Source organism: Rattus norvegicus, chromosome 4, assembly GCF_036323735.1.
Source record: "Rattus norvegicus strain BN/NHsdMcwi chromosome 4, GRCr8, whole genome shotgun sequence".
Lineage (NCBI taxonomy): Eukaryota > Metazoa > Chordata > Mammalia > Rodentia > Muridae > Rattus > Rattus norvegicus.
In genome coordinates this window covers 35,279,178-35,306,832 of record NC_086022.1, presented here as the reverse complement: position 1 = coordinate 35,306,832, position 27,655 = coordinate 35,279,178, and the positions used below count along the sequence as shown (strand labels likewise).

The 27,655-nt window shown below is 43.8% G+C and overlaps 1 protein-coding gene across 4 annotated transcripts in view; it reads left to right on the top strand.

Annotated features, from left to right (window-relative positions):
* Slc25a13 (solute carrier family 25 member 13) overlaps positions 1-27,655 on the top strand; it is a 182,683-nt gene that overhangs the window by 21,571 nt on the left and 133,457 nt on the right. For all 4 annotated transcript variants that reach the window (XR_005503443.2, XR_005503442.2, NM_001419627.1 and 1 more), the window contains exons 2-3: positions 5,973-6,026; positions 16,417-16,559. Coding sequence is in view for 2 of the 4 variants with exons in the window: in NM_001419627.1 (NP_001406556.1) it covers positions 5,973-6,026; positions 16,417-16,559 (197 nt within the window). In the remaining 2 variants the exon portion in view is untranslated. The remainder of the gene's footprint in view (positions 1-5,972; positions 6,027-16,416; positions 16,560-27,655) is intronic.

Below are 27,655 nucleotides of genomic sequence, written 5' to 3'. Positions count from 1 at the left end.
GTGGGTAAAGAAACAAACTTGAGGTTGAGCTCTTAGGAACGACTCCAGAGCCTCCCAGCAGACCAGGCCACCAAGGGAGCAGTGGCCTCCTATGCAGTCAGGATGTCTGCTGCCAAGTGGAGGGTGTTTTGGAGGCCATGCTATGAACGACGTGGGAGGGCAGGACAGTGTCACAGAAAACCAGACACATTCAATAAAGGTGCCTGCTAGCAGAAGCAGCAGGAGTGTGGTCCATAGCTTCCAAATCTTTTCTTTGCAAATGCTAACACATTTCTTCTGACTGACAGTCCCAGGGCTGTATAGCTGCAAAGGATTCTGAGAAATGGAATTTTAGCTATGTGCTCTGCCATACCGGAAGATGGAGAGAGATTGTGGGCTGCAGCTGCTGAGTTGCTAAGCAGTACCCAGGAGCAATTTTTAGTCAGGATTTAGCTCCTCTTACACTCCGTTCCTCAGGTGCAAGGACCGAGTGGTACCACTTCTCCCGGCTCCTTTATTATCACTGCATGCTGGCTTTCACACATACACATGGTGGCCTGCTTTTGATGAGTCACCTTTTCTGGGTTTTGTATCAAAGATATATATATAGTCATTATGTCAAGTAATCTTTGGGGAAGCACCCCTGCCAGTGTTCAGAGTTCATTGGGGAAGTTAGTCAGGGAAGGAGGCCTGTGTTGTGGATGATGTCACAACTGGCTTTCAGCCAGGGGCTCCGCCCACCCACCCATTGTAACCTTTCCAAGATATGCCATATTTGTTATTTTTATAGCTTTAAAGCTACGTTATGTTTGTTACTTTCCCGATCGCTGTCATAAATTATGTACCTAAAGCAGCTGAAGGGAGGGAGTACTTTTTGCTTTATGACGGTGAACATTTTGGTTTTATTTCAATTGACTCTAGCAGATAATAGCACAGTACACACAGAGACACACAAACACACACAGACACACGTGCACATACACACACACTCTCTCTCTCTCAAAATCAGGAGCCTGAGCACTCACCACAGGAAGGGAGTACTTGTCTTAGCCCACTGTTGGAAGGGATAGAATCTGTTTGTGGTAAAGTTATGGCAGCAGGAGGGGCTCTTGGCTGTGGAGGTGGGAGCTTGCCCTTGCTAAGAAGCAAACCCTAGACAGGGAGCAGGGCCAGGCTATAAACTTGAGAGCCTTCCCCATGAGTGACCACTTCCTCCAACTAGACCTCCACCCTCCCAAACAGCACCACCACTACCTGGGACCAAGTTTTCAAACACATGAGCCTGTTAGAGGTATTTTGTATTCAAACTATAATATATCCACTGCAGAGATTAGATTCTGAACTCAGGGTCCTAGGTAGCTCTTTTTGTTTTTTTCAAAGATATTTTAATTATATGTATGTGTGTGCATCTGCTTGTGAGCACAAGTGTCCAGGCTGGGCATTTTGAGAACACTGAACTAAAGGGAACCACCATTGTAGCTCTCCTATCTTACTCATCAAGACTCTTAATTATCAGTTGAGGAACCCCTTAAGAGCCTTGTAGAGGCTGGCATGGTCTGAGGAAGCCCTCAGGGAGATCCAGGCAGGTCTCACATCTTTGGAGCTTCAGTGACCCAATTTTCTCTCTCCTGCTGAGTTATCTTTCTCTCTCTCTAAGACAGGGTCTCCTCCATCTGAAGGTGGTCCAAAACAAACTTGCTAAGTGTCGAGGGGGATCTTGAACTCTTCTTGGTCTTCCTGACTATTTCTCTAGGGCTGGGATTACCGTACGCAGCCACGTTGGACTTATTTATCCCTACCGCCATCTGTCACGCCTACCCAGTATTTTGAGTGCATCAGCATGTGCTGCTGCGATTTGTGAAACGAACTGAGGTTGGCACTGTGGCCTGACTCCAGGGTAAGCAAGCTGACCGAAAAAAACAACACTCCTATGTGTAGGAATCTCTCCCCTGCCACTGGCAACTCTAACTTGTGTTAGAATGAGTTTATTTGTTCTGAAAGACACCTTTCTGGTTCTTCCTGTTATATTTTTTTGTTCCCTTTATGAAGAAAAGCCGGTTACTAAAGTTGTGCTATGGGGTTGGGGATTTAGCTCAGTGGTAGAGCGCTTGCCTAGCAAGCACAAGGCCCTGGGTTCGGTCCCCAGCTCCGAAAAACAAAAAGAAAAAAAAAAAGTTGTGCTATTATCTTACTGGTTTTTAGCTTCTTAACCTAGTTTGCGTATGTTTCTTCCATGCTACTGATGACCACCTCGCATGGCTATAACCAGTGTTCATCTTGTTAAAGTGCAATCCACACTTCGTGATTCTCTAATTTTACCATCTAAGAAGCATAGACTTATGGAATATACCTGAAATTTCCATTCCGAGTTAAGTCATATTACATGTTTCCCAGTGTGTGTGGGTAACAGCCATGCAGACCCTTGCTGCATTTTCTCTTAATGTGGGAATCACTGCGACATGTTACCTGAGCGAGTACAAAATTCTCCACTCCGTTCATTTAAATATCAAGTGATATGTCATAGTCAATTGCAAAGACTCTCTTCCTTCTTAGATTTTGCTTAAGGGGTAGTACAACTTCTGTTTGACTGTTAGACTGTATCATACTCTAGCCTTTAAGTACAGATGTTAGACTGTATCATACTCTAGCTTTAAGTACAGATGTTAGACTGTATCATATTCTAGCTTTAAGTACAGATGTTAGACTGTATCATACTCTAGCTTTAAGTACAGATGTTAGACTGTATCATACTCTAGCTTTAAGTACAGATGTTAGACTGTATCATATTCTAGCTTTAAGTACAGATGTTAGACTGTATCATACTCTAGCTTTAAGTACAGATGTTAGACTGTATCATACTCTAGCTTTAAGTACAGATGTTAGACTGTATCATACTGTAGCCTTTAAGTACAGATGATAAAGAATAAGATAATACCAAGTGATGATGACATCAAGTCATTAAATGCTAGTACTTGTACATATTCACATATTATCTAAGATGCACACACCCCTGTGTGTATGTACATCTGGAAACTATCTAAAGTTTGATGGATCTTCTGTAGCCCAAGAGCAGGCTAGGTCTAATAACGTCAGGCTCCTTGGCTCTCAAGCATGCATACTAAGCAACTGTTCTGTGTCGTTTAAAAGGCGTCAGCTAAAAGGCACAGCTCCATTTCTTTTGTTAGCTTTCCTCAGCACGTATCTTCTTGGGCATTGCTTTTGTCACCAACTAGACTCTATCTCAGGGCACCTTCGGGACATCATAGCTCTCACTGCAACTTTCTGCGGTCGCCACTGTGGTTGTCCCTCCATTCCTGCGGATGAAGTGTGAGTGGAAGCCTGAATGGAAATTGCAAATAGCGCAAGCGCAAGGCCTTGGGTTCGGTCCCCAGCTCCGAAAAAAAGTAAAAAAAAAAAAAAAGAAAAAAAGAAAAAAAAAGAAATTGCAAATAGCTACCCCTTATTTCCCAAGTGAGCCACAGATGGAGAGAGGACAGATGAAGCCCTGGAGGCTGATAGTAAGTTCTAGGAAGCCATCTCCTGGTTCCATCGTTGTCTATGCCTAACATGTGATATAGATATCAATGGCTCTCACCGTTAGGCAAATTCCTCAGTGGTTATTAACCACTCACTGCTATTGCAGCTTCGGGGCCATTTGTAAGAGTAGTGTTATGCAGGCTAGGAGAGCTAGGATGACTCGTGTATTATGATGGCTTTGGGTTTGGTCCAGGCTTTAGTGAGCGTCTTCACGATCCTTGACTTTTCTCCCTCTCTCCTAGTTCTTGCTTCTGTTTAAGGACAGTCTTGACATTAAAGCCCTCTTCTTTTTCACTGGTTGGTTTATCTGAGAAAGGATCTTACTAGTAGCCTGGCCTAGTCTCAAACTCTGCATCTTTCTGCCTCAGTTCCTGCAATTCTGGGATTTCCAGCATATACCACCATGCCAGGCAAACTACATGTACGGTGTTGATTTTGACTCTCATGCTGTATATGTTCTGTAAGCCTGAAATGGGGGGCACGGGAGATTTGAGACTGAGAAAACTCAAATGCAAGGGGGCTTTTCTTCTGTCTTAGGCAATGGAGTTATGTGACCGTTTCTGAGCCTTGATTTTTTTTTTCCCCTTCTGGAAAATGGGGAAAATAGTCTGTGCACTGACTTTCTGACTTGCCATGAGGACCTGGCCATGTTTGGTAAAATGTGGGTCCATTTTTGCTAACATGAATTTGAAGCATTGTCCTTTAGAGGGTCTTTTTTTTTTTTTTTTTTTTTTTTTTTTTTTGTGCTCCTCTGTGCCTAGACCCTGCATGGGATACAGACTAAAGAGTTTGCCTTTTCTTTCCAAGAGGTCCAGTTCTGGCTAGGTACATTGAATGACTTATGCTTGATGACCTGGAGACTATGGTGCTATGGCAATTTAGGTCAAGGAGGTCCATGCTGAATATCAGTGTCTGGTATTGTTCATGCACAGTGTGTAGCATACTGAACCAAGCAGGTGTGCGAGTATGTATTCATACAGAGCAAACATTCTGTAGAAAAATCTCTTTGCCTTTTAGATAAAAATCCCCAGGGACTTAGGCCAGCATATGTGTACCCCCTCTTCCTGTGCCTAGTAAATAACCTGTCAAAGGGTGTGGAACTTTTACTAAGATGGGAGGAAGCCCTCTGCTCTGTAAGTGGAAGTAGAGGCACTTTGGTGATGCCTTTTTTAGGAGTGCTTATATTAGGGCCTCCTCTTCTAAAACCTGGAGATCTGAAGCATCATCAATCACTCACAGCTGGACGGGTTAGCGGTCTTATTTTCCCTCTGTTATTGGACAGAAAGGACATCAATTATTTCTGGGTTTAAGGCTCTGATAGTGTCAGATATTTGCGAAAGCGGAAAAAGTCTGTCAGAGTTAGCAAAGCAAGGTGACCAATCAGCAGCTTTCAGAGAGGCTACCTCCCATTCCAGTGACTAGTTAATAAATATATTCCTGATAGTGGCAGGCTAACAAACTTTGGTATTTTCATATCGAGGGACAGAAAAGCCATTGTCTAAAGATCTCAGAAGAGCCTTTGCAAGCACACAGAAGGGATTTAGAACAATTTGCATAAATCTCCTCATGGATAGGGACATGGTCCTAGTGTTGGGGTGGTTCCAGTGGCCCCGCCTCAGTTGTATCATGGGGTGACACTGTGCTTGCTGAGAACTGCATCTTCTGACCACTTTTGCCAGCAGAACTGGGTGATGGGCACTGAATAAGCCCACTGTTTGCTTCTGAATAAGGGTTCTTTTGTGTTGGCCTGAGGCAGTCATGTTCAAGTTTGTCTTGCTTTTTTCCCCCAGTGATGTTTTTGGACTTTGTGGCCTGGAGAATTAAGCACAACACCTATTCTGAGCTAATCTGTCAAGTTTTACTGGTGGAAGGTAACCACGGTCCCTTGAGTTTCTAGAATGTGAAGAATAATAGTCACACCTTTAGAGACCTATGATTTATTAAGGCTGGGGAGAGGTGGGGAAGTACCTTGGCCTGTCTAGGTCAGTGGGTGTACGTGCTGTTCAAGGAGGAGCTGTGGGAAGCAGTTCTCTTTGGGCCCTTAATATGATTTACTAGTTCACTGACTTTTAAGAAATGTGCTTCTATGCAGAATTGGCAAACAGGTTGTACTTAATATTTAATATTCCCATGAGAAGGTATGAGTTACTCTTGGGTGTGGTTTGAAATGCCAGGTGTTCACTAATCTGTTTCAACTCCCCCCGTCCCCCGCTCTTTTTATACATCGAACCCTAGATATTAAAGCGTTTCTGGTTTCTCACACAGAATGTTATCATTTTAGAAGCCACATGGCGCCTACCTTAGGATCTGGGGACGAGTTTACATACTGGAGCAGTTTGGTACTTAAAAAAAAAATGAAATGTACTAATTTCTAACTGAAAGTTTATTTTCTCTCCTGCTAGCTTGATTTCTCCGCTTTGTTCTAATAATATAAACATTTTTATGTTTATTTATAGGTGGCTTTAACCAAGAGAGCAGATCCAGCTGAGCTTAAAGCAATATTTTTGAAGGTCAGTATAAAGGAATCTATTTTGTTTCTTGCTTGGCTTGTGTTCTATAACTTTAGAAGATTATTTCAAACAGCTCTTTATTTCATTGTTGAAAAATTTAAGAACATACCCTAAAGTATCTTAATGTGGGACTCATGAAAGGGATCCTTTAATAATTCTGTTTTTAAAAAATATATGGAAACCTGTAGGTGATTTCTGGTGATAGGGCTACAGCTTCTAGTTTAATTTCTTTCACGTCATACAGTTCAACAGAAAGAAATTTGGAGGACTGAGGGGTGACTCATTACTTCTTGAGGACTGGTCTCTGAAGGTCTGCAGCACTGCCTTTTCTCCTAGGAAATTTCAGATTCTGTGCCAGCATCCTGGTAATGCTCTATCGTGCCAGAGAGGATTGTCCTCCTTCCTTAGGGTAGAAGAAGCCCATTGTTTTGTTCTGACCATTGTCATCGTCTTTGGGTATCACTGGATGATCATAGACACTTGGGTGCTCCAGCTGCTCTAAGAACTTGGTTCATTGATTTCCTGTATACTCCCAACTCTGGTTCTGGGCAGGGAGCAGTTAGTACAGCTAAAGTCTTCCTCGGGTCTCTAGCCTTTTTTTTTTTAATGGTTCAACATAGTCAAAAAAGAAAAGGCCTATTTTTTAAAGACAGTAGAAGCAAAACATATGGCCTTCTCTATACATTGAAAAGACAGCTCGTGCAATTCAAAGTGAGCCAGGTGTGTGGAGGGAAAAGGGGAAAGTTTAGTGATCTGTGTAAGGATGGGTAGAGAATGGTTGGGATGATGCAGATACAGGAAAGACAGGTTGAGGAGCTGGCTCAGTCCTTGGGAGGGTTAGGTGTGCTTACTGCATTTTCATAGCATATCAGGAAGCACAACATTGCCTGTAACTCTAGTTCTCTGGTCATTGAGGGCATGTGGTGCACATAAACTCACATAGGCACAGAGGTACACACACACATAATAAAACAAACAAACAAACAAAAAAAAAACACGAAGGAAAAACAAAGATTCCAAAAGGTAAATATTGGAGAAGTTTTCAGAGGAGGGAAGAAAGAGGGTTACAGTTGTAAGGATGTTTGAAAACACACACACACACACACACACACACACACACACACACACACACACGTGCTTTTCAAATTTGCTTTTAGCTAAGAAGGGCCAAAACAGAATGTTGTAAGGTAGAAACGGGTCCCCAATGATTGAAATCAAGAAAATGGCTGATATTCATGATGTCTTCCTTAGTCTTCCTTAAGTTAATCCTTAAGTTAATGTTTTGGAGCTGGAGAGATCGCTCCATCTGGCACAAGGAAACCCAGGAAGAGTAGGAACTCAAGGCAGTCTCTGAACAGCCACGGTGGTGGTGTTTCTATGTGGATGACCTCAAAGCCGGCTCAGGATCTTTGGCACGAAATAGGAGACGACGTGACTTTTGAGTGAATTTTTTTTTTTTTAATGGCTTAGAGTCTGAGGTGATGGGGGGAGGAGGTGGGAACATGAAGGTAACCAAATCAGCAGTTTGTAGAAGGGATTCTGGATCTGGCACAGGGTCCAGTGACCTCACCAGACCTGGATAGTGCGGGGCCAACCTAAACGGCCCTTCTGCCTCAGCGCTCGAAGGCTCTCTTGTTTACTGTCGAGCATAGATGATGGTGGTGGGAAAAGGATGAAAGGAGACGGAGGTGCTGTGGAGGCTGGTAAGGAGGGATGAACACTCACCAGTCTTCAAACTTGTCTCTGTTGTTTCCTATTCATGGATCTACCTTGATTTTTCTCCCTAATAAAAACTCCATGTGAAATATGCCAGCCACTTCTCTTCTGAAGGAGGCAGAAGGAAGGATTCTGCTGCAGTTAGGGAGATGAGGAGCCTTACCTGAGTCTTTGGCATTATGTGTCCAGGTCATGGGGTTGGCAGCCTTGGGGGTCAGAGAGCCATAGAGCTGAGCATGTGGGGAGAGGCCTGGCTCCTAGAGGACTACAGAGGGCACCATTCTGGCTTCTCATTGCCTGTGGTTAGGAAGGAGACTCAGTCTTACCCCACTCACTCTGCTTTGAGGTTGTTTCTTAGATGTTGGACGTCTAGTAAGGACGTCCAAACCATGACTCCTGTCCTGAAATATTTCACTGTCTGTAAGAATGGAAACAGAACCATGATATGGTTGGTAAGTATGACATCACGTTAATTTGTAGGGAGATTTTGGAAGACCAATTACATCTTCCCATGGAAAGGTGCAGAAAGGAAGTTTGAGCTGAAATTGAAAAAGAATGGTGTTTGTCAGGTAGAGAAGGGTATGAATTTTGTCCCAGACAAAGGAAGTAGTACGTGCAAAGCGAAGCATAACCCGTGTGTGGAGGGAGCAACTCTTAACTGTCGTGGTCCAGTTTTGGTGCATGAATAGAGAATGGTTGGGATTTTGGTACTTGGTTTGCAACATGTCTGGCTAAGACAGTGGAGTTCACTTTGAAGTCTGTTCTTGGAAAAATGCTCACCAAGGTTTTATCTGGATGTGGAAGTTGGACGCCAGACAGTTTTGGTTCCAATCTGAATATTGTGAAGTTTTTCTATCTAGTATATTTGCTGAAGCTTCATGTTAATTTGAAGAGATTTGTGATTTAAATCAAGTGCTGGGGTGCTCTGTTATGAGTGGAGCCACCAAAGGGGATGGAGAGAAAAGGCTGTCTCAGGAGCTCAGGTTTAGCACAGGGCAGGTTTGCAGGAACACTGCAGGTAAAGAGACTGAGTAAACCTGCTTCAAGGTGCATGGAGTTGTGTGGAGGGAGAAGCTGGTGGGGAGAGCATGGGGGAGCTTCTGGGAAAGTGGGAGAGAGAAGAGGACCATGTGAAGGCCTGGAGATAGTTTGGGAGAAAACCTCTCTGGGTTGAACTTGTTTATTTTGCAAGTACTTTTTGTTTTATTAGAATGAGACTCTAAGGGAGGGTGCTGTGCCTTAGAGGATGTGATAGGAGGATGGAGGTGAGGATCTTTGCAAGCTTGTCATGTCTGTAAATAGGAAGAAACCATTGAAGGCTTTCCGAGTACTATAAGGACAGGAAGAGTGCGCTTGGGGTTCATGAGAGAGATCCTTTGGAGATCTCTGATTCGGGTGGTGGTTGCAGAAGCAGTGGGCAATGAGCTAGTCAGGGATACTTTGAAGGGGTATTTGATGAAAGAAAGTGATTGGTCTCTTAGTCTGTTTGTTTTGAGACCTGATCTCTCTACATAGTCCTTGCTGTCCTGGAACTCACTATGTAGATCAGGCTGACCTTGAACTCAACAGCTCTACCCGCTCCTGCCTCACAAATGCTGATTAAAGGCATGCTCAAGGATATCCAGCCTAATCAGTCTTTGATAATGGAGGTGACTGAGTGTGTGAATATGGCCACTGTGTACACACACACACACACACACACACACACACACAGATATACACAGACACAGTCACTCACACACTCACATACACTCACACTCACTCACTCACACACTCACACACACACGACAGACACACACAGACACCCAGACACCCCACACACACATATACACACACACAGACACCACACACAGACACATACACACACAGACACTCACACACTCACACACTTACACACACGACTGACCCCCACACAGACACATAGGATGGGACGACCCAGAGTGTCATCTTTAGAAACAGGAGTCTAGAGCGGTTCAGTTTCTAGTGTGGCTGGGGCCAGGCACACTGGGAAAGACGTGAGCTGTCTGTGGAGTTTCAGATCTGGACTGACAACTGAACCATGGCATACACCAGGAAACATTTGTAGGAAAACTCAGAAAGCCATTTAGTTCCCGTTTGAGGAACTTTTTTTCCTTCCAAGCATTTTTTATCATTGCTGAAGTTTCAGAAGTCAGACACAAAGAAAACTGCTTTTGGATCTCAGCACAGACACAGATGTCTGTCTGTCTGTCTGTCTGTCTGTCTGTCTGTCTCTCTCTCTCTCTCTCTCTTTCCCCTGCCCTCCTTTCTTTTCCCTCCTTGTCTCTTGCACCCTTTCAGTTGTTTTTAACAGAGGGAAAAAACAATACGAATACTGCCTGGTAGGTCGCCCTCCGTCCAATATAACATGCATACCTTTAAGTTATGATTGTTTTTCTATGAGTTTGAAATCTACGATACTCCTAACTATGGCGGCTGTATGCTGCTTTATCTAGTTCTTCTCCATAATTGTCTACATAGTTGCTGCTTCTGACTATCTGTCATAACAGCACTGGTCTTCCCCCACTCCTGATTTTTATGGTGCTGGGTACTGAACTCTGCCTCATGCATTCCAAGCAAGCACCCTACCAACTGAGCTGTAGCCCCCACTCCATGTCCACTGACTCCCCATCTCCAGAATTCCTTTAGCTTACACAGTGTTTTTTTTTAAATATTATTTATTTTATATATGTTTGTACACTGTTGCTGTCTTCAGACACACCAGAAGAGAGCATCAGATCCCATTACAGATGGTTGTGAGCCACCGTGTGGTTGCTGGGAATTGAACTCAGGACCTCTGGAAGAGCAGTCAGTGCTCTTAATCATTGAGCCATCTCTCCAGCCCTATACTAGTGTTTTGTGTTGTTATTGTTTTGTTTGATTTTGGTTTTTCAAGACAGGGTTTCAAAACCCTGTAGTAGCTCTGGCTGTCCTAGAACTCGCTCTGTAGATCAGGCTGGCTTCAGACTCATGGATTACCTACCTCTGCCTTCCAAGTGCTGGGACTAAAGATGTCTTTCACCACCACTGGCTTTTGCATTATGTTTTAAAGAGAAGTTCTTAGATGTAGCTCATGGTGGTCTCAGAGTGGAGTAAAGTTTTTAGTCACTCTTGTGTATTTCGAGTTGGAATATGGAAGTGTATTTCTCACATTTATAAAAGCAATTGAGACTATTATTTTTGTAACAAAAACACCCCCTTTTTCTGGGTGCTTGAAAATTGTTTAAAATTTTTATTTTTAATAAATAGAACTGTATTAAAACTAAAACTTAACAATTCTCAGATTTTTAAAAACTTTTCATTGTGACAATTTCAAATAGAAATAAGATTATAAAGCAAATGTGTACATGATTAGCCATTAGTTTAACTGAATATTTGCCACATTGAATATTTTACATATATTTTCCTTATTTCTTTGTTCAGTATTTAATATAAATATAATTCACCTTAGGTGCTGTAATATGCCTCTTTAGTTAGTTTAAAATTTCAATGATTAAAATTTAAAGTTAAAATCACAATGTTAAAAACCTCCTGTTTACATTGTGGCCCCAATGATGTAGTCAGTGATCTGTGCTAACAGGCTGTATTGATTCTCTGTGCTTTCATCCCGTTTTGTTATTCTGTCCTTAGAAGAGGGACATGGTAAAGGGTGGCAAGTGACAGGACCTGGAGTGCACAGGGCATCTCTGACTGAAAAGGTGTCCAGGAGAATTTGACTTTCAGCCCCAAGGGCGTAAGTGACTCCTGGCAAACAGGAGCGGCCAGGGAAGGTAAGGGTTCTGACCCAGGTCACCACTCCCAGACTTTTATTAAAATAATTAGTGAGGAGCAAGCCAGGTAGGACTCTGGTCCTAGTGATAGGCACTGCAGGGACAGGTTCCTTTTCTGAGTCCGTCTGCTACTCTCCTCCTTCAGTGTGGTACAGCTGATGAGATATATGATCATTTAAAAGAATTATAAAAGTCTTCTGGAGCATATCCCCAGAGATGTCCAATCGTATTCTAGAGCCGTGGTAGCTGTAAGAGTCTCTTCCCTGACAGTGACCGTTGTACCTTGCTTAAAGGACAACCAAGCTGCCTTTGTCAACACCCCTAGTACATGTTTCTATCATAGTTGGCCTCTGTCCATGAGTCCAAGAGACAACCTTTGATGTATTTTCTTGAACCCTAAAGCAGGTCATTCTTGCTTTGGTGGACTGGCTTGTAAACTGAACAAAATTATATTCTGCATCCAGATTAACATGTCATTTAAGAGATGACCTCTTCCTTACCTCTAAACAAGTGAGGGCAATAAGAATCCCTCGGTGATCGTGTGACAGTTGGTCTGAGTCTGGTGCACAGACCATAAGTACACGTCTCCATGGTTATTTACAGAGTGCACCAGTGCCTGGAAGGTCCGTGTTCCCTGTGCTAGCCAGTCTAGCTAGCAAAGGTAACTGGTTGAATTCTCTCGTGACACCTTAGTTCAGTCCTTTATTTCATTCTACCTTAAGTGTAGTCATGCAGTCTGTTCTCTCTGTTACTTCTTGCACTGCTGGGTGCTGAGTTCCAGGCCCCCAACAACACAGGCTTTCACTCTTGCGCTGACCTCTACCTCCAAGCCTGAGTTTATGTAGAATCATCTGTGTGGTGACGTGGAGTGGGTTAGTTTATCGCTACATTGTATTTTATTGTGTGACTATAGGACAGTCAACTAAGTATCCAGTCATTGAGAGATCTCCGGACTGTTTTTTTTTCCCTAAGCATTTTCTTTGTCGTCTTAAGATAAGTTGCTCTGAATACTTTAACTTTTTTGGTATTATATCCCATATACATTTTGTTAGAGATTTCTTTATGATTGAAATTGCTAAGCCTATGGTTATGTTAGATACAGTTACAGTGGACATTGACCAGCAGTTTTCTAAAAAGGATTTTTCAGTTTATACACACACACACACACACACACACACACACACACACACACTCACACATATACACACTTTTATATACATATATACACATAATTTTTAAAAAAATTTATTTTTGTGTGCATTGGCATTTTGCTTGCATGCAAGTCTGTGATTCTTGGAACTTGAGTTACAGAGTTGCGAGCTGGTGTGTAGTAGGTTCTGGGAATTGAACCTGGGTTCTCTGCAAGCCCATTGAGGCATCTCACTAGCACTGTCAGTTTATAATTACACTGCCAGCGTGTGGGAATGTTCCATATTTTGGCCAGCTTTCATTATCCCTTATTATCTTGCGAGTGAGTAGTATGGTTCCTTGTAGCTTGATCTCGCATTTCCAGGGACAATTGAATTTCCGGTCCACAACTTAACAATGATTCCCAAGGTCATTTGGCGAAAATTCAAAGGATAATCATCAGGCCAAGAAAAAGCTCCAGGAGAAAAGTAATACAGCATTCTGAACCTTTCATTCATTCGAAAAATATTGCTCAAGCATGGTTCACCGCCAGTCAGCAGTCTGGGAATTTGAGGAAACAATAGCGAGGGAGAACACAGCCAAAAAATTCCTGTCTTGACAGGGCCCTCCCTGCAGTTAGTAGCAAGTAAGAGTCATTGTTGTCTTACAAGGACAGATAGGTCAACAAGATAGGGTGGTCTTGGACCGCCTCCCACTGGTCAGAACTGCTGGTCCATGAAACATTCTTGGTGCTATGCCCAGCCAGTTCCAGAGTACACTGTGGTCCCAGGAAGCCATTCCAACCTCTGAGAACTGAAGCTGCAGGTGGAGTCTGCTTCTCACTGTTTTCCCTGTTGACCATCTGATAATGTATTAGTGAAAACTCTGAGTCCTAAAGAGCAGGACGGGGAGGGTGGAAGACGTGGTTTGTGGGCCTGGAACAGCCAATAGATTGACTGGAAAAAGTCAGAATAGTCTCATGTCAGAACACACACAGAAGCAGAGCCCTGGTATTCTGGAGGCTAATGATAAATAGGGATATGGTCAAAAGTCAGGAGAGAAACTGGGTTGGTATTTGTGAAGAGAAGGGACTGGATTTCTAAGGTCAGAAAAGCAACGGGAGGATTTGCAAAGGAGGAAAAAAAAACCCTCTAGACTCAATTACATGAAAAATGTCAAACTGCAAAAGTATTTGAAACAAATGTGACCCTGGACAGGGCGAGAGCACGTTGTCGCGCTGCAGGTGGCAGAGTGATTGGTACAATCGTTTCTGGAGAACAGCATGATAATAAGCAATGACCGTCTGAAGGTCCCTGTCCTTTAACTCAACAATTTCTTCTTTCAGGGAGTCTGGTTTTTGAAAATAGGAATTGGGACAAATGTTATCTATAAGAATGGCTATCTTAGGTTTTCTTACAAAATAACCCAGACTGGAAATAATCTAAATGTGTACCAGCAGGAGAAAAGTTAAATTGTGTTCTGAGGTAAATTAATCACTATCATAGGGAAACCTCGGTATAACCAACCATGGGATTGCTATCATTAACAGTGACATGCCACTTCCATTTCAAGCTTGTTTGTCCTCATTTAGGGAAAGAAATAACAATGAATTCCTTCTTCTGAACGTCCCCTGCCAAGTGAAGGATAACATCGCTGGGCTGTCTCTTTTGTACTCTTATCTGTAAAAGACACTTAGAAGATGGTATCCTAGCATTTTGCCATGGCTTCCCTTAGGCAGTGCCCAGGACCAAGTCACTAGTGATGAAAGGAAACCTTCATTACATTCTTGAACTGGTCCTATAGTCAGTGAAATAGACGGTTAAAGAAAAGAATTAGAAAAGCAAAAACATGGACCAGCGGAGTGGCTCACCAAGTAAAGGTGCTTGCCAACGAAGTCACAGCCTGAGCTCCATCCCCCAACTCACATGGTGGGAAGGAGACAACCGACTTTCATAAGTGGTCCTCCGATTTCCACATGAGGGCCGTGGCGTGTGTGTATACATATATGCATACATACATATATGTAATAAAAAAGCAAAGCCAGAAGTGTGTTTATTATGTTCTGGGCATTGTTTGTACTGTATTTTCTCATTATCTCATTTGCTTCATGAGTCAGCCACACGGGGCTGGTAATATCATTATACACATTCTGCACATGAAGCAGCAGAGCCCAGGAAACTTCATCTAACTCTCAAGATTTTCAGGTGGTACCGAGTACAGCCAAAGCCTGCAGGCCTCCAGAGCCAGCGACGCTCCTCCTTACCCTGAGCCCCTCATCTCCCTGATGCTGGCGTGATTCTCATCACCTAGTAACCCCTGTCCTCAGGTATCTTGTTCTCCTCTCTTGGGAATCTGGAAGTCTGATTCTCCTCAGAGAGGATGCCACATCCTCATGTTTATTTTCAGCATTTCCAAGAAGCTGGGTGTCCCCAAAAACAAGACCCAACCAGGTCCTTCTTACCTGGAAGAACACCATGAAGGAGAGTCCAGTGCTAATGAGATCCTGTGTGGCGCTGAGAGGACATTGACTAGGGCAGCAATTTAAACCTGCTTCCAGTATCACCAGTTTGTCTTCTTTTCTCAGGGACCGTAAGCATTAGACTGATTTATTTGAGGAGCCATGACTTAAGAATTGGGTAGCGTCTGACTCCAAGCCATCTGGGGCTCCACCAAGACCGTGGGAGGAGAAACACCTGTAAAGTGCTTGTGGGAGCCAAAATAAAGAAAATATATTTGATTGGCTAAAATAGACAGCTGGAGTTAGAGGTCGTGTTGACGGCTTCAGGTTGGCTGAGCATCAGCTTTGTTTCACTCTGCACTGAACTGGGCTTTGTTACATAGGAGTGCAAGGCCTAGGCAATGGCATTTACACGGAATGGATGTTCATGTTCTACAGAAGGATATCTAACACTTCACAGTTGATCTCACTTTAGAAAGAAAGGACATGTCCTTAAGCTTAGTGCCCATGCCTGTCATCCTATTGGGGGATCGACATAGGGAGGTCTTGAGTTTGAGGCCTCCTGGGCCTCCTAGTGAGACTTCTTCCTGTATTTTATGTTTACAAGTAGCTTTCCCTTTCTCTGAGTCATGACAACTGTTATCAGACATTGCCACATGTCCCCCCAAAAGCCATTGCCAACAGCTTCTGATGAGCATAAAATTTGACTATTTAATTTTTTTCATCTTTATTAGCTTGGATATTTCTTATTTACATTTCAATTGCTATTCCCTTTCCCGGTTTCCAGGCCAACATCCCCCTAGCCCCTCCTTTTCCCCTTCTCTATGAGTGTTCCCCTCCCCATCCTCCCCCCATTACCACCCTCCCCCCAACAATTACATTCACTGGGGGTTCAGTCTTGGCAGGACCAAGGGCTTCCCCTTCTACTGGTGCTCTCTTACTAGGCTATTCATTGCTGCCTATGCAGTTGGAGCCCAGGGTCAGTCCATGTATAGTCTTTGGGTAGTGACTTAGTCCTTGGAAGCTCTGGTTGGTTGGCATTGTTGTTCATAGGGGGGTCTCAAGCTCTTCCAGTCCTTTCTCTGATTCCTTGAACGGGGGTCCCGTTCTCAGTTCAGTGGTTTAATGGACTATTTAATTTTTTAAAGAGACAGAGAATAACCACCTCTTGAAGATGTTATCAGTCTGTGTGGTTTTTATCTTTTGAATTACAGGCTTTCACTATTGGTCGCATGGTTATATACATTTAAGAATCAGATACTAAATAACATTTCTTACCTCTTCCTTCCTCTTTAAACAGTATGCAAGCATTGAAAAAAATGGTGAATTTTTTATGTCACCTCATGACTTTGTCACTCGGTATTTGAATATTTTTGGAGAAAGCCAGCCCAACCCGAAGACTGTGGAACTGTTAAGCGGTGTGGTGGATCAGACCAAAGATGGGTATGTGTACTTCTAAGTACTTTCCTTCTGTTCAAACCAGCTTTCTTTTGCTTAGAGATAAAGAAGCCACTAAATGTATGAACCCTCTATATCTCCAAAATTGTTCTTTATTCCTGTTAATCCATCATGTTAGAAACGATATCTCAGTATTTTCAGAATTGTTGACTCTATGTAAGTCTTGCTTGATGAGATTGTTGTCATCCATGAGGAGTTGTAAGACCTAGGGGTGTACATGTGTATGTTTGTGTATCTCAAGAGAGCTATAAAATTATGAACTTCAACATGACTCTATGGACATAATTCCTATAATTGTAACTTTGTCTAAATTGTCTTTCAAATTTCATGTATGGTTGGATGGTATGAAAATGAGAGACAGAAAATTCTGATGATTCCAAGTCACCAAGGAAGGCCTCTGACTAGAGTTGAGTCTCTACTGCATAGAGACTTACCCTATACCCTGTCCCCATGACCAGTTTCCTCTGTGGTTACTCTGGAATTGGCAAATCTTACCTTATTTGGAGGCAGAATCTTGGGGACTTGTGTAAATAAGCATTCTGAGATGAAAAGGTTGTTTTATGTTATCTGGGTGGACCTAAATTCCATTACAGGTGTCTTTGATGATGGGGGCAGAGGGAGATTTGACACAGGGCGCAGGTGTCAAATGACTACAGATTCTGGAGTCCGGGTGGTAGACTCATAACCAGGCGTGCCTACAGCCACCCAAGCCTGCATAAACCTCAGGCAGAGTGCCCATAGAGCCTCGAGAGTGAGGTTCTGGTTGACTTCATTGACGCCTTTGTTTAGGGCTTCTGGGTTTCTGAACTGTAATATATAGTCTTGCTGTGTTCAGTCTTCAAATTTGTAGTAAAGTCCATTCTATTAATTAATTAATTAATTAATACCTTTTATGAGACAGGATTAATTATTACCTTTTATTTCTCTGTATAGCCCTGGCTGATTGGAACTCACCCTTTAGACCAGGCTGGCCTAGAACTCAGACATCCTCTCGCTTCTGCCTCCTGAGTGCTGGGTTAATTTATTTATTTTTAATTGATGAAGAACATTATCATTTACGATATATTTTGAAGTACACATTCATTGTAGAAAATGGGCTCATCTACGTAGCTAACATATCTGTTACATTATGTGCTTATTTTGTTTTGTATTTGGAACATTTGACTCTACCTTAGCAATTTTCTAGTGTGCGTGTGGTCTTCTTAACCATAACACATGGTGCCCAAGACTTGTCTTTTGAAACTATTTTGTTCTTTGAACAGCATCACCTCACCTTTCCTACACCAGCCCTTGTAGACTCTCTCCCCTTCCTCCTCCTCTCCTCCTCTTCTTCCTCTTCTTCTTCTTCTTCTCCTCCTCCCCCCCTTCTTCCTCCTCCTCCTCTTCCTCCTCCTCCTTCTCCTCCTCCTCTTCCTCCTCCTCCTTCTCCTCCTCCTCCTCCTCCTTCTCCTCCTCCTCCTTTTCCTCCTCCTCCTTCTCCTCCTCCCCTTCTTCCTCCTCCTCCTCCTCCTCCTCTTCCTCCTCCTCTTCTTCTTCTTCTTCTTCTTCTTCTTCTTCTTCTTCTTCTTCTTCTTCTTCTTCTTCTTCTTCTTCTCCTCCTCCTCCTCCTCCTCCTTCTCCTCCTCCTTCTCCTCCTCCTCCTTCTCCTCCTCCTCCTTCTCCTCCTCCTCCTTCTCCTCCTCCTCCTTCTCCTCCCCTTCTTCCTCCTCCTCCTCCTTCTTCTTCTTCTTCCCCTCCTCCTCCTCCTCCCCTTCCTCCTCCTCCTCTTCCTCCTCCTCCTCCTCCTCCTCCTCCTCCTCCTCCTCCTCCTCCTCTTCTTCTTCTTCTTCTTCTTCTTCTTCTTCTTCTTCTTCTTCTTCTTCTCCTCCTCCTCCTCCTCCTCCTCCTCCTCCTCCTCCTCCTCCTCTTCCTCCTCCTCCTCTTCCTCCTCCTCCTTTTTTCTTTTTTTTTAAGACAGGTTTTCTTTGTATAGTCTTGGCTGGCCTGGCAAACTCTGTAAATGAGGTTGGCTTCAAACTCAGAGGTCTGCCTCTGCCTCCCAAGTGCTGGGATTAAAAGCATGTATCACCACTGCCTGGCCCAGTTTAGAGCTTCTAACGGTGGGTTTAATCAATGCGTAAAGTTAGTTTGAGAAAGACAAGCAAATGCATGTGGACTGGCGGGTGGATTAGCCCCGTGAGCTCTAAATTCCATCATTGGAGTCTTCAGCAAACAAACAAAATTTTTAGATATATTTTATGTGCATGGGTGTTCTGCCTGCATTTATGTTTGTATACCAAAGTTCATGCTTGGTGACCAAGGAAGTCAGGAGAGGTAGGAGAGTGGTAGGAGCTGAACTGGAGACCTTTGCAAGAGCCACAAGTACTCTTAACTGCTAAGCTGACTCTCTAGTCCCATCAGGGTCTTTCTAGATAGAAAGAAGGTTATTCCAGACAGCCAGGCAGTTCTTTCTTAGGGTACAAGGAGAAACCTTGATGAAGACAGCCCCGGATGAGAGACACAGTGTGAGAGATAGGAAATCGAAGCTTCATTTCCACTGAGAGGTCAGTGAAGATATCCCATGAGTGACCGGTGGGCTGTAGGACCTGGGGTCAGGAACCGAGGACAGAACATTTGGGGCAGAAAAACAGGATTCTGGAGAAGCCATGCATTTCGTGATATGCGTCTAGCATGTCTGGATCTAGAAATGCATGGTTTGGTGGGAAAGGTTGGCCATGTGTAGAACACGTCAGGGCTCATCGTTAAGGTTGAGGATGAGAACACTCATCGTAAGCCGTGGTGAGCCACCCAGGGCTGGTTTGAATCAGGAAGTTGGCAGGGTTTCCTGTGGGGCAGCATAACCCCTATTGATACTCTTTGTTGTGTTTAGGGTTTCCTTTGTTCTACTGTCTTAATCAATGTAAGGATGGATTTAATCAATTTATGAAGGTCCTTGAGGGAGACAGAGAGACTTTGCATGCCCTGGGGCTGGAGCCTCTGGTTTGGGGGTTTCCTGAGTGTGTGTGGGGCCTTCCATCTGAAGAGGGGAAGAGATGGGTTTTAGGATGTCTCGGGGCCCAGACCCACCTACAAAGCCATGTAACTAAGCAATGTGAAATGTTGCCCTGGCTGTTCATTGTACATGGCTCCTGATGTGTCTTTTAGATCTGGTAGTGACTGTACCTTTTAACTAAGACGGAAACCATGCTATATCTATCTAAATATAATTTTCATATACAGCTCATACCACTTATCCGCTAGGAACCAGGTGGCCGTCTCATGTTACTCCGTGTGAGCTTTGCCAAACACATTTCTGGTTGTTTTTAATGATTATCTTGTTCATGAGAGTGAGCTAAGACCAAGGAAACGTTGTGACTAAGTGGGGCTAGGATGAGCTGGGTTTTTGACTTCTTAGCTGGCTGCCTGCAACAGTTACTGAGCCCTGTCTGTCAGGGGCTCCTGGGGCTGGAATATCTTGTTGGCTTGCTAGGATCACCTATAAGTTTTCCATAGACAGTTGTCCCTCTATGGACATGGTGGGTTGGTTTCAGGACCCACACAGGATCCTGCCAAGATCGGCCCATGCCCCGGTGTGTCCTATAAATTTCTGTGATTCTTACATCGGAACTATCACGTTCTACACTCTGCTTTAAATCATTAGATGATGTACTAGCATAGTATAATGCTGTGTGGAACGTCCTTCTCTTGTTGTTCAGGGGATAATGACAAGAAAGTGCCTGCTTGGTACAGACTCAGTTCTTTTTCTGAGTGTTTTCTAGCTGTACTTGGTTAAATGTTTATATTTGGGGTCTGTGGACACAGCACATGCTTCCTACCTTGGGTATAGAACCCTTTTCACTCGGAAGATGTACCTTCTGTGAGGACAGACTTGGGAAGGGGAGTGTCAGATACCCTGTTGTTACTGATGAGCTGACAGGTACAGGGTACATCCTTGTCAACCCCCACCCCACTCAGAGAGGATTACCACCACATAGGAATAAATCCTCTCTGTTTAGAGAACAAAGACCCAGTCCTGGGAGAGGCCTGCTGTCTGAGGAATATAGGGTGCCCAGAAAAAAAAATAGTGGAAGACAGGTTTTAGACGTGTGGCCTGTGTGAAAGAGCATTGTGTTATTTCCAAGTTCATTGCTTCCTAGCAAGGAAACTACAGCCCTTTAAATCCTTCCCAGGGTGGAGGAGGATGTAATAGTGTTGATGATAAAATTATTTTTATATACCTGTTTTCACTTTGTGAGGCTGGGGTGAAGAAATCCAGGCCTTGGCCACATGCTGGGAGTTAATGAGGTTTACAATTGGCAGTGCTTAAAGAGCATTAGGGTAATGTATTTAAACATCGGCTGTTCACAAGCTGAACTGCTCATCATTTGAGGTGTACAATCCCCATCCGGCAGAGGAGGCCTTTCCGTCTGCTAATGAGGAAAGTTTTTCACCATGGTACAGTGGACATGCGTTTCAGGTAAACACCTGAAATTCATAATCTAGAGAATTAACCAGAGGCATCCCTTTAATTAAAAAGGAAAAAAAAAAACTTGCTAATAATCAACACCAGCCAAAGCAAGGAGCTTAGATGTTCTTCGTAGTCAATCATCAGACTCCCAAATTAATCTACCAAAACAAAAGGCCTCATTAACCGCTCTCATTGAATCAGGGTTATTTTCTTTCTCTTTCTGCGGATGTCTGATTAACCCCCTTTCTTTTTGCATTACTCACTGCGTGTTTAATATTTGATGTCTGAAATCATAGGTGTGGGGGAGGGAGGGTGCATGCAATGTGGTGGCTAGACACTGTCTACGAGGAGTAAATTCAAAAGAATTTTTAAAAAGGTTGGTATTATGTTGCTGATGCATTTGAAAATCTTTAGGAATGTCAGAAGCCTGGGTTGTATTTTTCTTTTTAATTCCAGAAAGGGTTGATTAGCGACTAGGTACTGATTTCACATCTCATTCATATGTACCCACACCCTCCCCCGCTACTTCCTCTTCTGCTCCAAGCTCTTGTTGGGAGAGTTTTGTTGAAAGGACAAGACATAGACATAGTCGGAGGGGGGAAGGAAGGTCTTAGGAATTTCTCTTACACATGGACTGCTAATAGAAGGCATGCTGACAGACAGGTCTCTCTGGGAAGGGAAGACAATTTGCTTCTTGCAAGAACATGGGCAGTTCTAGAAGGTTCAGAGTGTAGTCAGTGGACCCCTGGAAGCCCAGTGACCTTTTCAGGAGCCGGGGAGGTCAAACTGCTCGAGCACAGATGTGGAAGTGCAGCACATTCTAATTACAGCTGTGAGGTTGGAGCAGGTGTCTCTAAGACTGAAGATGGTGAAACTGTTAGTTTTGCCACCAGTCCTTGGTGTCCCCAGATTCCTGCTGACACCTGACCCTAACAGCTATGATATTAAGAGGTGGGGCTTCGGGAGAAGTGGCTAAGTCACCAGGGCTATGGCTCCTGGACTGGGCTAGTGATCTTATAAAAAAGACTTGCAGGAACCTGACCACTCCTCCCACCATGTGAAGAAAACAGAAGGTACCGACTGTCTGTGTGGAACAGGTCTCTACTAGAAACTGAATCGACAGGCGTCCCTTAATCTTGCAGAATTGTGAGCAAAGTGCTTCTCTTGTTTAGTAGTCTGAATGTGAAGTAAGGCGGATGCCAAGCCAGTGAGTTGTCATTGTCTTCTTACCACACAGTAACAACAACAAAAACGGTTTTGCTTCAGGAGGTTCATGAAGTACAAAAGCTACCGACTTCTTAAATTCATGAACATTCACTGGGTGACTAAGTGCGAAGGACACATAAGAACTTACTTATACTTTGATAGTTGAGAGAAAATCATCAGTTTAGTTAATAGCTGAATTATATTATTATAGGATTTTTTTTACCCCAAGAATGAATTATTTAAAATAAGTTATTTTCATGTGACAGATTCAGGATATTAAAGATTTCCCTAATCTTATTGGCAATAACGTTAATGAAAGTAGCTTTTCAAATGTGGTAATGAGACAACTCCCATGTTTGGAGGATCTACATAACTTCAGGGGACAGCATTTTCAGTTGCGCAAGACCTGCTGTAAGAGCACCCCAGATGCATAAAGGACCTACTCGAGCAGCGCAGCACACACGAGGTTTTAAAGTAACAGTGGAGAAAGGTCCACACAGCTTCAACCAATCCCTGGAACTCCCGCTTGTTGACGCTGGTGTTATAGTAAAGTATAACATCCCAGGTTTAAACCCCACTCTCTTTTCTTCTTGAGAATCCATGTGAGCCTGTAGTCTTTCACATTCCTCAAAACAGCCTCTCTCCATAGATTGAGTGCTGTGGTTTTCTACTGAGTTGTTAAAAGAATTTTCAGATATAAATATACTTTTTCACTAAATCTTTTGTTGAAAAACATTGATATCTTTCAAACAAATTATATATAAAGTATATTTTATTATATGAACACTTTTTGGATTTCCCTAATGGAGTAATATATACTTAAAACTTCTCAGTTTTAATTTCTAATATTATAGTAGATATGATCCTTATAAATAAAAGCTTTGTGGGGCCTAAGTAATTTCTAGGTGACTAAGTTGTCCCAGGATAGATTTGATGATTGCTGCCCTAGGGGGAAAAGGTGGAAAGGAAGGTAGAGACTAGAGGGCTGTACTGGAGACCTGATGGGCGGATTTAGAAAGAAGTTTCCTTGTGATTTCATTGACTTTTTTTTTTTTTTCTTTTTTGGTCCTGGAAATCCATGAGTGAGAGGTGTAGGTTGAAGTGTTGGCTGTTTATGGAGAGAATGACACACTAGAATCATCTTGACTAGGATGAGTGGATAACGGAGCAGCAAGACTGGGCAGAACACATCTGAGGGCCCAGCTGGGACTATCATAAAACTTAACCTGAGACAGTGAGTATATGAACTGAGAAGACCAGTGAGTGTATGTACTGAGACCAGTCAGTGTTATGTACTGAGACCAGCTATTGTATGTACTCAGACCAGTTAGTGTATGTACTGAGACCAGTGAGTGTATGTACTGAGACCAGTCAGTGTTATGTACTGAGACCAGCTAGTGTATGTACTCAGACCAGCTAGTGTATGTACTCAGACCAGTGAGTGTATGTACTGAGACCAGTGAGTGTACCGACTGTCTATCCTTTTCATCACTGAGACAGAAGCAGCTTACTTCTGACAGGAAGGAAGACAGAAGGAAGGACTTACTTCAGTTTGGTTTAGGAGATGACATCTATTTGGCAGGGAGGATAAAGTAGCTGAACATCTCTGAGTGCTATCTGTGGTGGCAGGAGCTCGAGGCACAGCTCGTCCACAAGTTGATGGATCAGCCTGCAGAAAAATGGGAGAAGCTCAGAAGTGTATGCCACCTTCAAGATATCCTCCAGTGACTCAAGCTAGGTAGTCAGTCTGGATCCCAAAGGTTCCACGACCTTCCAGGACAGTCCCCTACCCCAGCTGATGACCAAGTGTTTAAACACATGTGCCTGTGGGAAATATTCCACCTTCCAGCAACACAGTAGTGCTGTATGCTTTCCTTAAAGTTCAGCTGTTCCAGCCCTGTCCCGCGCTACGTCTCGCCAGCAGGAACGACGCGGCACACACAGGATCCTACTGCAGAAAAGCTTTAATGCGTCTTGAGAGGGAGAGCATAAGCTTACAATGCGGAGACGCCGAGTGAGGAATAACCGTCCCTTATATAGGAAACTATCCTCGCCTAGGACGTGTCACTCTCTGACTGGTCGCTGCCAATTATGCCAGATGACGTACCAAAGCGTACGTGTCCCTTTGAGTAGGGAAGTTACCAGGCGCCTGCGTATTGCCCTTTTTACTAGGTGCGTTCTGTCGGATGCCGGTGCCATCTTGTAATGGAGTATGTGAGGACAGCTCCTCACATATGTGAGGACAGCTCCTCGGACAGCTCCTCACATCTGTGAGGACAGCTCCTCGGACAGCTCCTCACACAGCCCTGCATGGGTTTAGGCATAGCAGGGCTTGAGGTCTTTGCTGTAAAGAATCTAGAGTACAGGATATTTCTTAGACGTATGGGACATTCAGGGAGCATTTTAGTGTAGTACATATTTTCTGGGGTTTTTTGGGGGGGATGAGGGGAGAGCTAGTACTGAACATGGAACACAGGGCCTTTTGGATTCTAAGCAAACACTCCCAGTTAGATTTGTTTTCTGTAGGGGCAAAGTGGCTGGTGGGGGTCAGAACTTAGAGAGGATACCACAGTGTAGGTTCCATTAATGACACTCATTGTTCAGTGTGGATGGAAGCTGCTGAAGTTGGGGCACCAACAGAGAGAGCAAGAAAAGGAAAACACAGTGCTTGCCAAGCAAGAAGCACAACACTGAGAATAAGGAGGTGAAGGAACACCCATTCAGAGCCTGCCCCACATGTGGCCCATACATATACAGCCACCCAATTAGACAAGATGGATGAAGCAAAGAAATGCAGGCCGACAGGAACCGGATGTAGATCTCTCCTGAGAGACATAGCCAGAATACAGCAAACACAGAGGTGAATGCCTGCAGCAAACCACTGAACTGAGAACAGGCCCCCCGTTGAAGGAATCAGAGAAAGAACTGGAAGAGCTTGAAGGGGCTCGAGACTCCATATGTACAACAATGCCAAGCAACCAGAGCTTCCAGGGACTAAGCCACTACCTAAAGACTATACATGGATTGACCCTGGACTCTGACCCCATAGGTAGCAATGAATATCCTAGTAAGAGCACCAGTGGAAGGGGAAGCCCTGGGTCCTGCTAAGACTGAACCCCCAGTGAACTAGATTGTTGGGGGGAGGGTGGCAATGGGGGTAGGATGGGGAGGGGAACACCCATATAGAAGGGGAGGGGGGGCTAGGGGGATGTTGGCCAGGAGACTGGGAAAGGGAATAACAATTGAAATGTAAATAAGAAATACTCAAGTTAATAAAGATGGAGGGGGGGGAAAAAGGAGGTATTGGTAATGCTAAAATCCTAGTCCTGACCATGGATTGGGCAGCCACAAAGGGGGAGAAAGAGATCCTAGCAGAAGTGACATCATCGTGACTCGGAGAGCTGTGGTGTGGGAAGTGTCTGAGTTTTAAAGAATCAATAATGGATTGCAACTATTTTGAACTGAAGGGTAAATATATTAACATTTTTGAGGATTTGGGTTGGAGTGGAGTTGGAGTCGTGCTGGCCTGGCCCCTAAAAAGATGGGTGCAGTGGGGAACTGAGGTGGGTGAGGTGTTAGAAACGAGGAGGGTGCCGAGAGCCGAGATGCGCTGTGGACATTCCTCTGGGCCACACATACTGGAATCGCAATACTAAATTATAAAGGAAAGGAAATCAAATGTAACCTCTGTGACATAAAGCTAGTCACGGATCTGTTTCTCTGCCAATGTCAGTATTAGGACAGGTTGTGACCGTTGCTCCACTAAATGACCTGCACAGAAGCTGTGAGGAGTTCCTGACACAAAACTGCCCTGGTTGGCATGTGTCCCCCAAAGCCCATGTGTTGGAAATGTATACACTGGTGACAGTGTTGAGTTGTGGGCTCTTGAAGCATGGAGGTCTCTGGAGTAAGCTACTGATGCCAGCTAGCGTAGGAAGGTGGGTGCTTTTGTGTTGTTTTGGGTTTTTGTTTGTTTGTTTTTTTTTTTTAAATCAAATGAGACTGGCCTTCCTGTCCTTGTTGGTGGAATGCTGTGTTTTGTATTCTAGAACACAGCAAGAATCCCTTAACATGCCCCAGGCCCTTGATCTGGAGGCCCCCTGCCCACCACCACCTCCTCCTGTCACCAGCTGTCAGCCCTGGAAGTGCAAATCCGCTGTTTATAGATGGCCCAGTGCCACAGCAGCACAAAAGATAGAAACCACTAGGGGATTTAATGCTTATTAACTTTCCCTCTGGTCCATGAGTCACTTCCCAGAATAAACTCTGCAAGTCAGGCTTTAGTAAAACGGCGGGGATGAGACTTGAGTGCAATCTGATATAAACGTTTTAGGGTTATCAGTTTTGAGTGGGGAGGAAAAAAGCAAGAACAAAAGCTCTTCCTGCCTCAGCCTCCCAAGTGTTGGGATTTTAGGGGCACATGCCTTGGCCTAGCCTCTTAATCTTTTTCATGAGCAGTTGCACACCCTGGAAATAGGTTGCCATGAACTTTGAATGACTTACGACCTTTTCAGTGAGTGGATGGAGGTGAGTTTTCAGTTCACATTAATATTTCTAACAGATAAATTAAAGTGATACACTAAGTTCAAAGTAGTTTTTAATCTCTCTGCTTTTCTGCCTGTCTCTTTTTCATTGAAAATCCTGGTTGCTGGCAACATTCACGGAACCACATCTTTGTATTATGCACATGTTCAAAGTAATAACACCTGTGTTGCTTCTAATAGTTAGATATTCAATGAAGATAAAGATTTCTTCTCAGCTGTTTGTGCTTATACCGTATTCCATGAAATATACACAATTAAAGCCTTGCATTCTAGAGCATTTGAAATACTCCCTTGCTCTGTGTGGTTTTGCCACTGACTTGATAGGTGGTTAGGTTCATTTGTTTCAGTTTGTTTTCAATTTTTAGGCATTCTTTTCTTTCTTTTTTCTTTGTGGGGTGGGACTTTGGACTTAATTGCATTTTGCATGTGTAAAACACATGGTCCCAAAGTCCAGACTGTGACACAGAAGGAATGTCTGTGGGGCAGCCTGACCTACGTCTGTTCTCTGCTGGGTACCTTCCTCTCTGGAGTCACTCTTTCTCCTTTAGCCTTTAGTTTCTCTTGCCACAGAATACTTCTCTTCCTTGATAAGTGAATTGATACTAGCAGTCATGTTCATGCTGGCTTCTTAAACAGAACAGACAGCTAATAAATGCTCTTTCTCCATCCCACTCCCGCAGACACACACGCTGGAAAGTGTGCTTTATACACAGCGTTTTATATTGAGTGTGTATTATGTTCTCCAAAGAAAGAGTCAGTAGGTATAGTTTTACTCTACTCTTAGTTATGGTGCCTGAGCTGTCCCACTGTGTCACCCGTGTGCTGGCTGGAGCCTGAGGAAAGCCAGTGGTGTGGTAGTCATCTTCTGAGACTGGGGGGGCCTA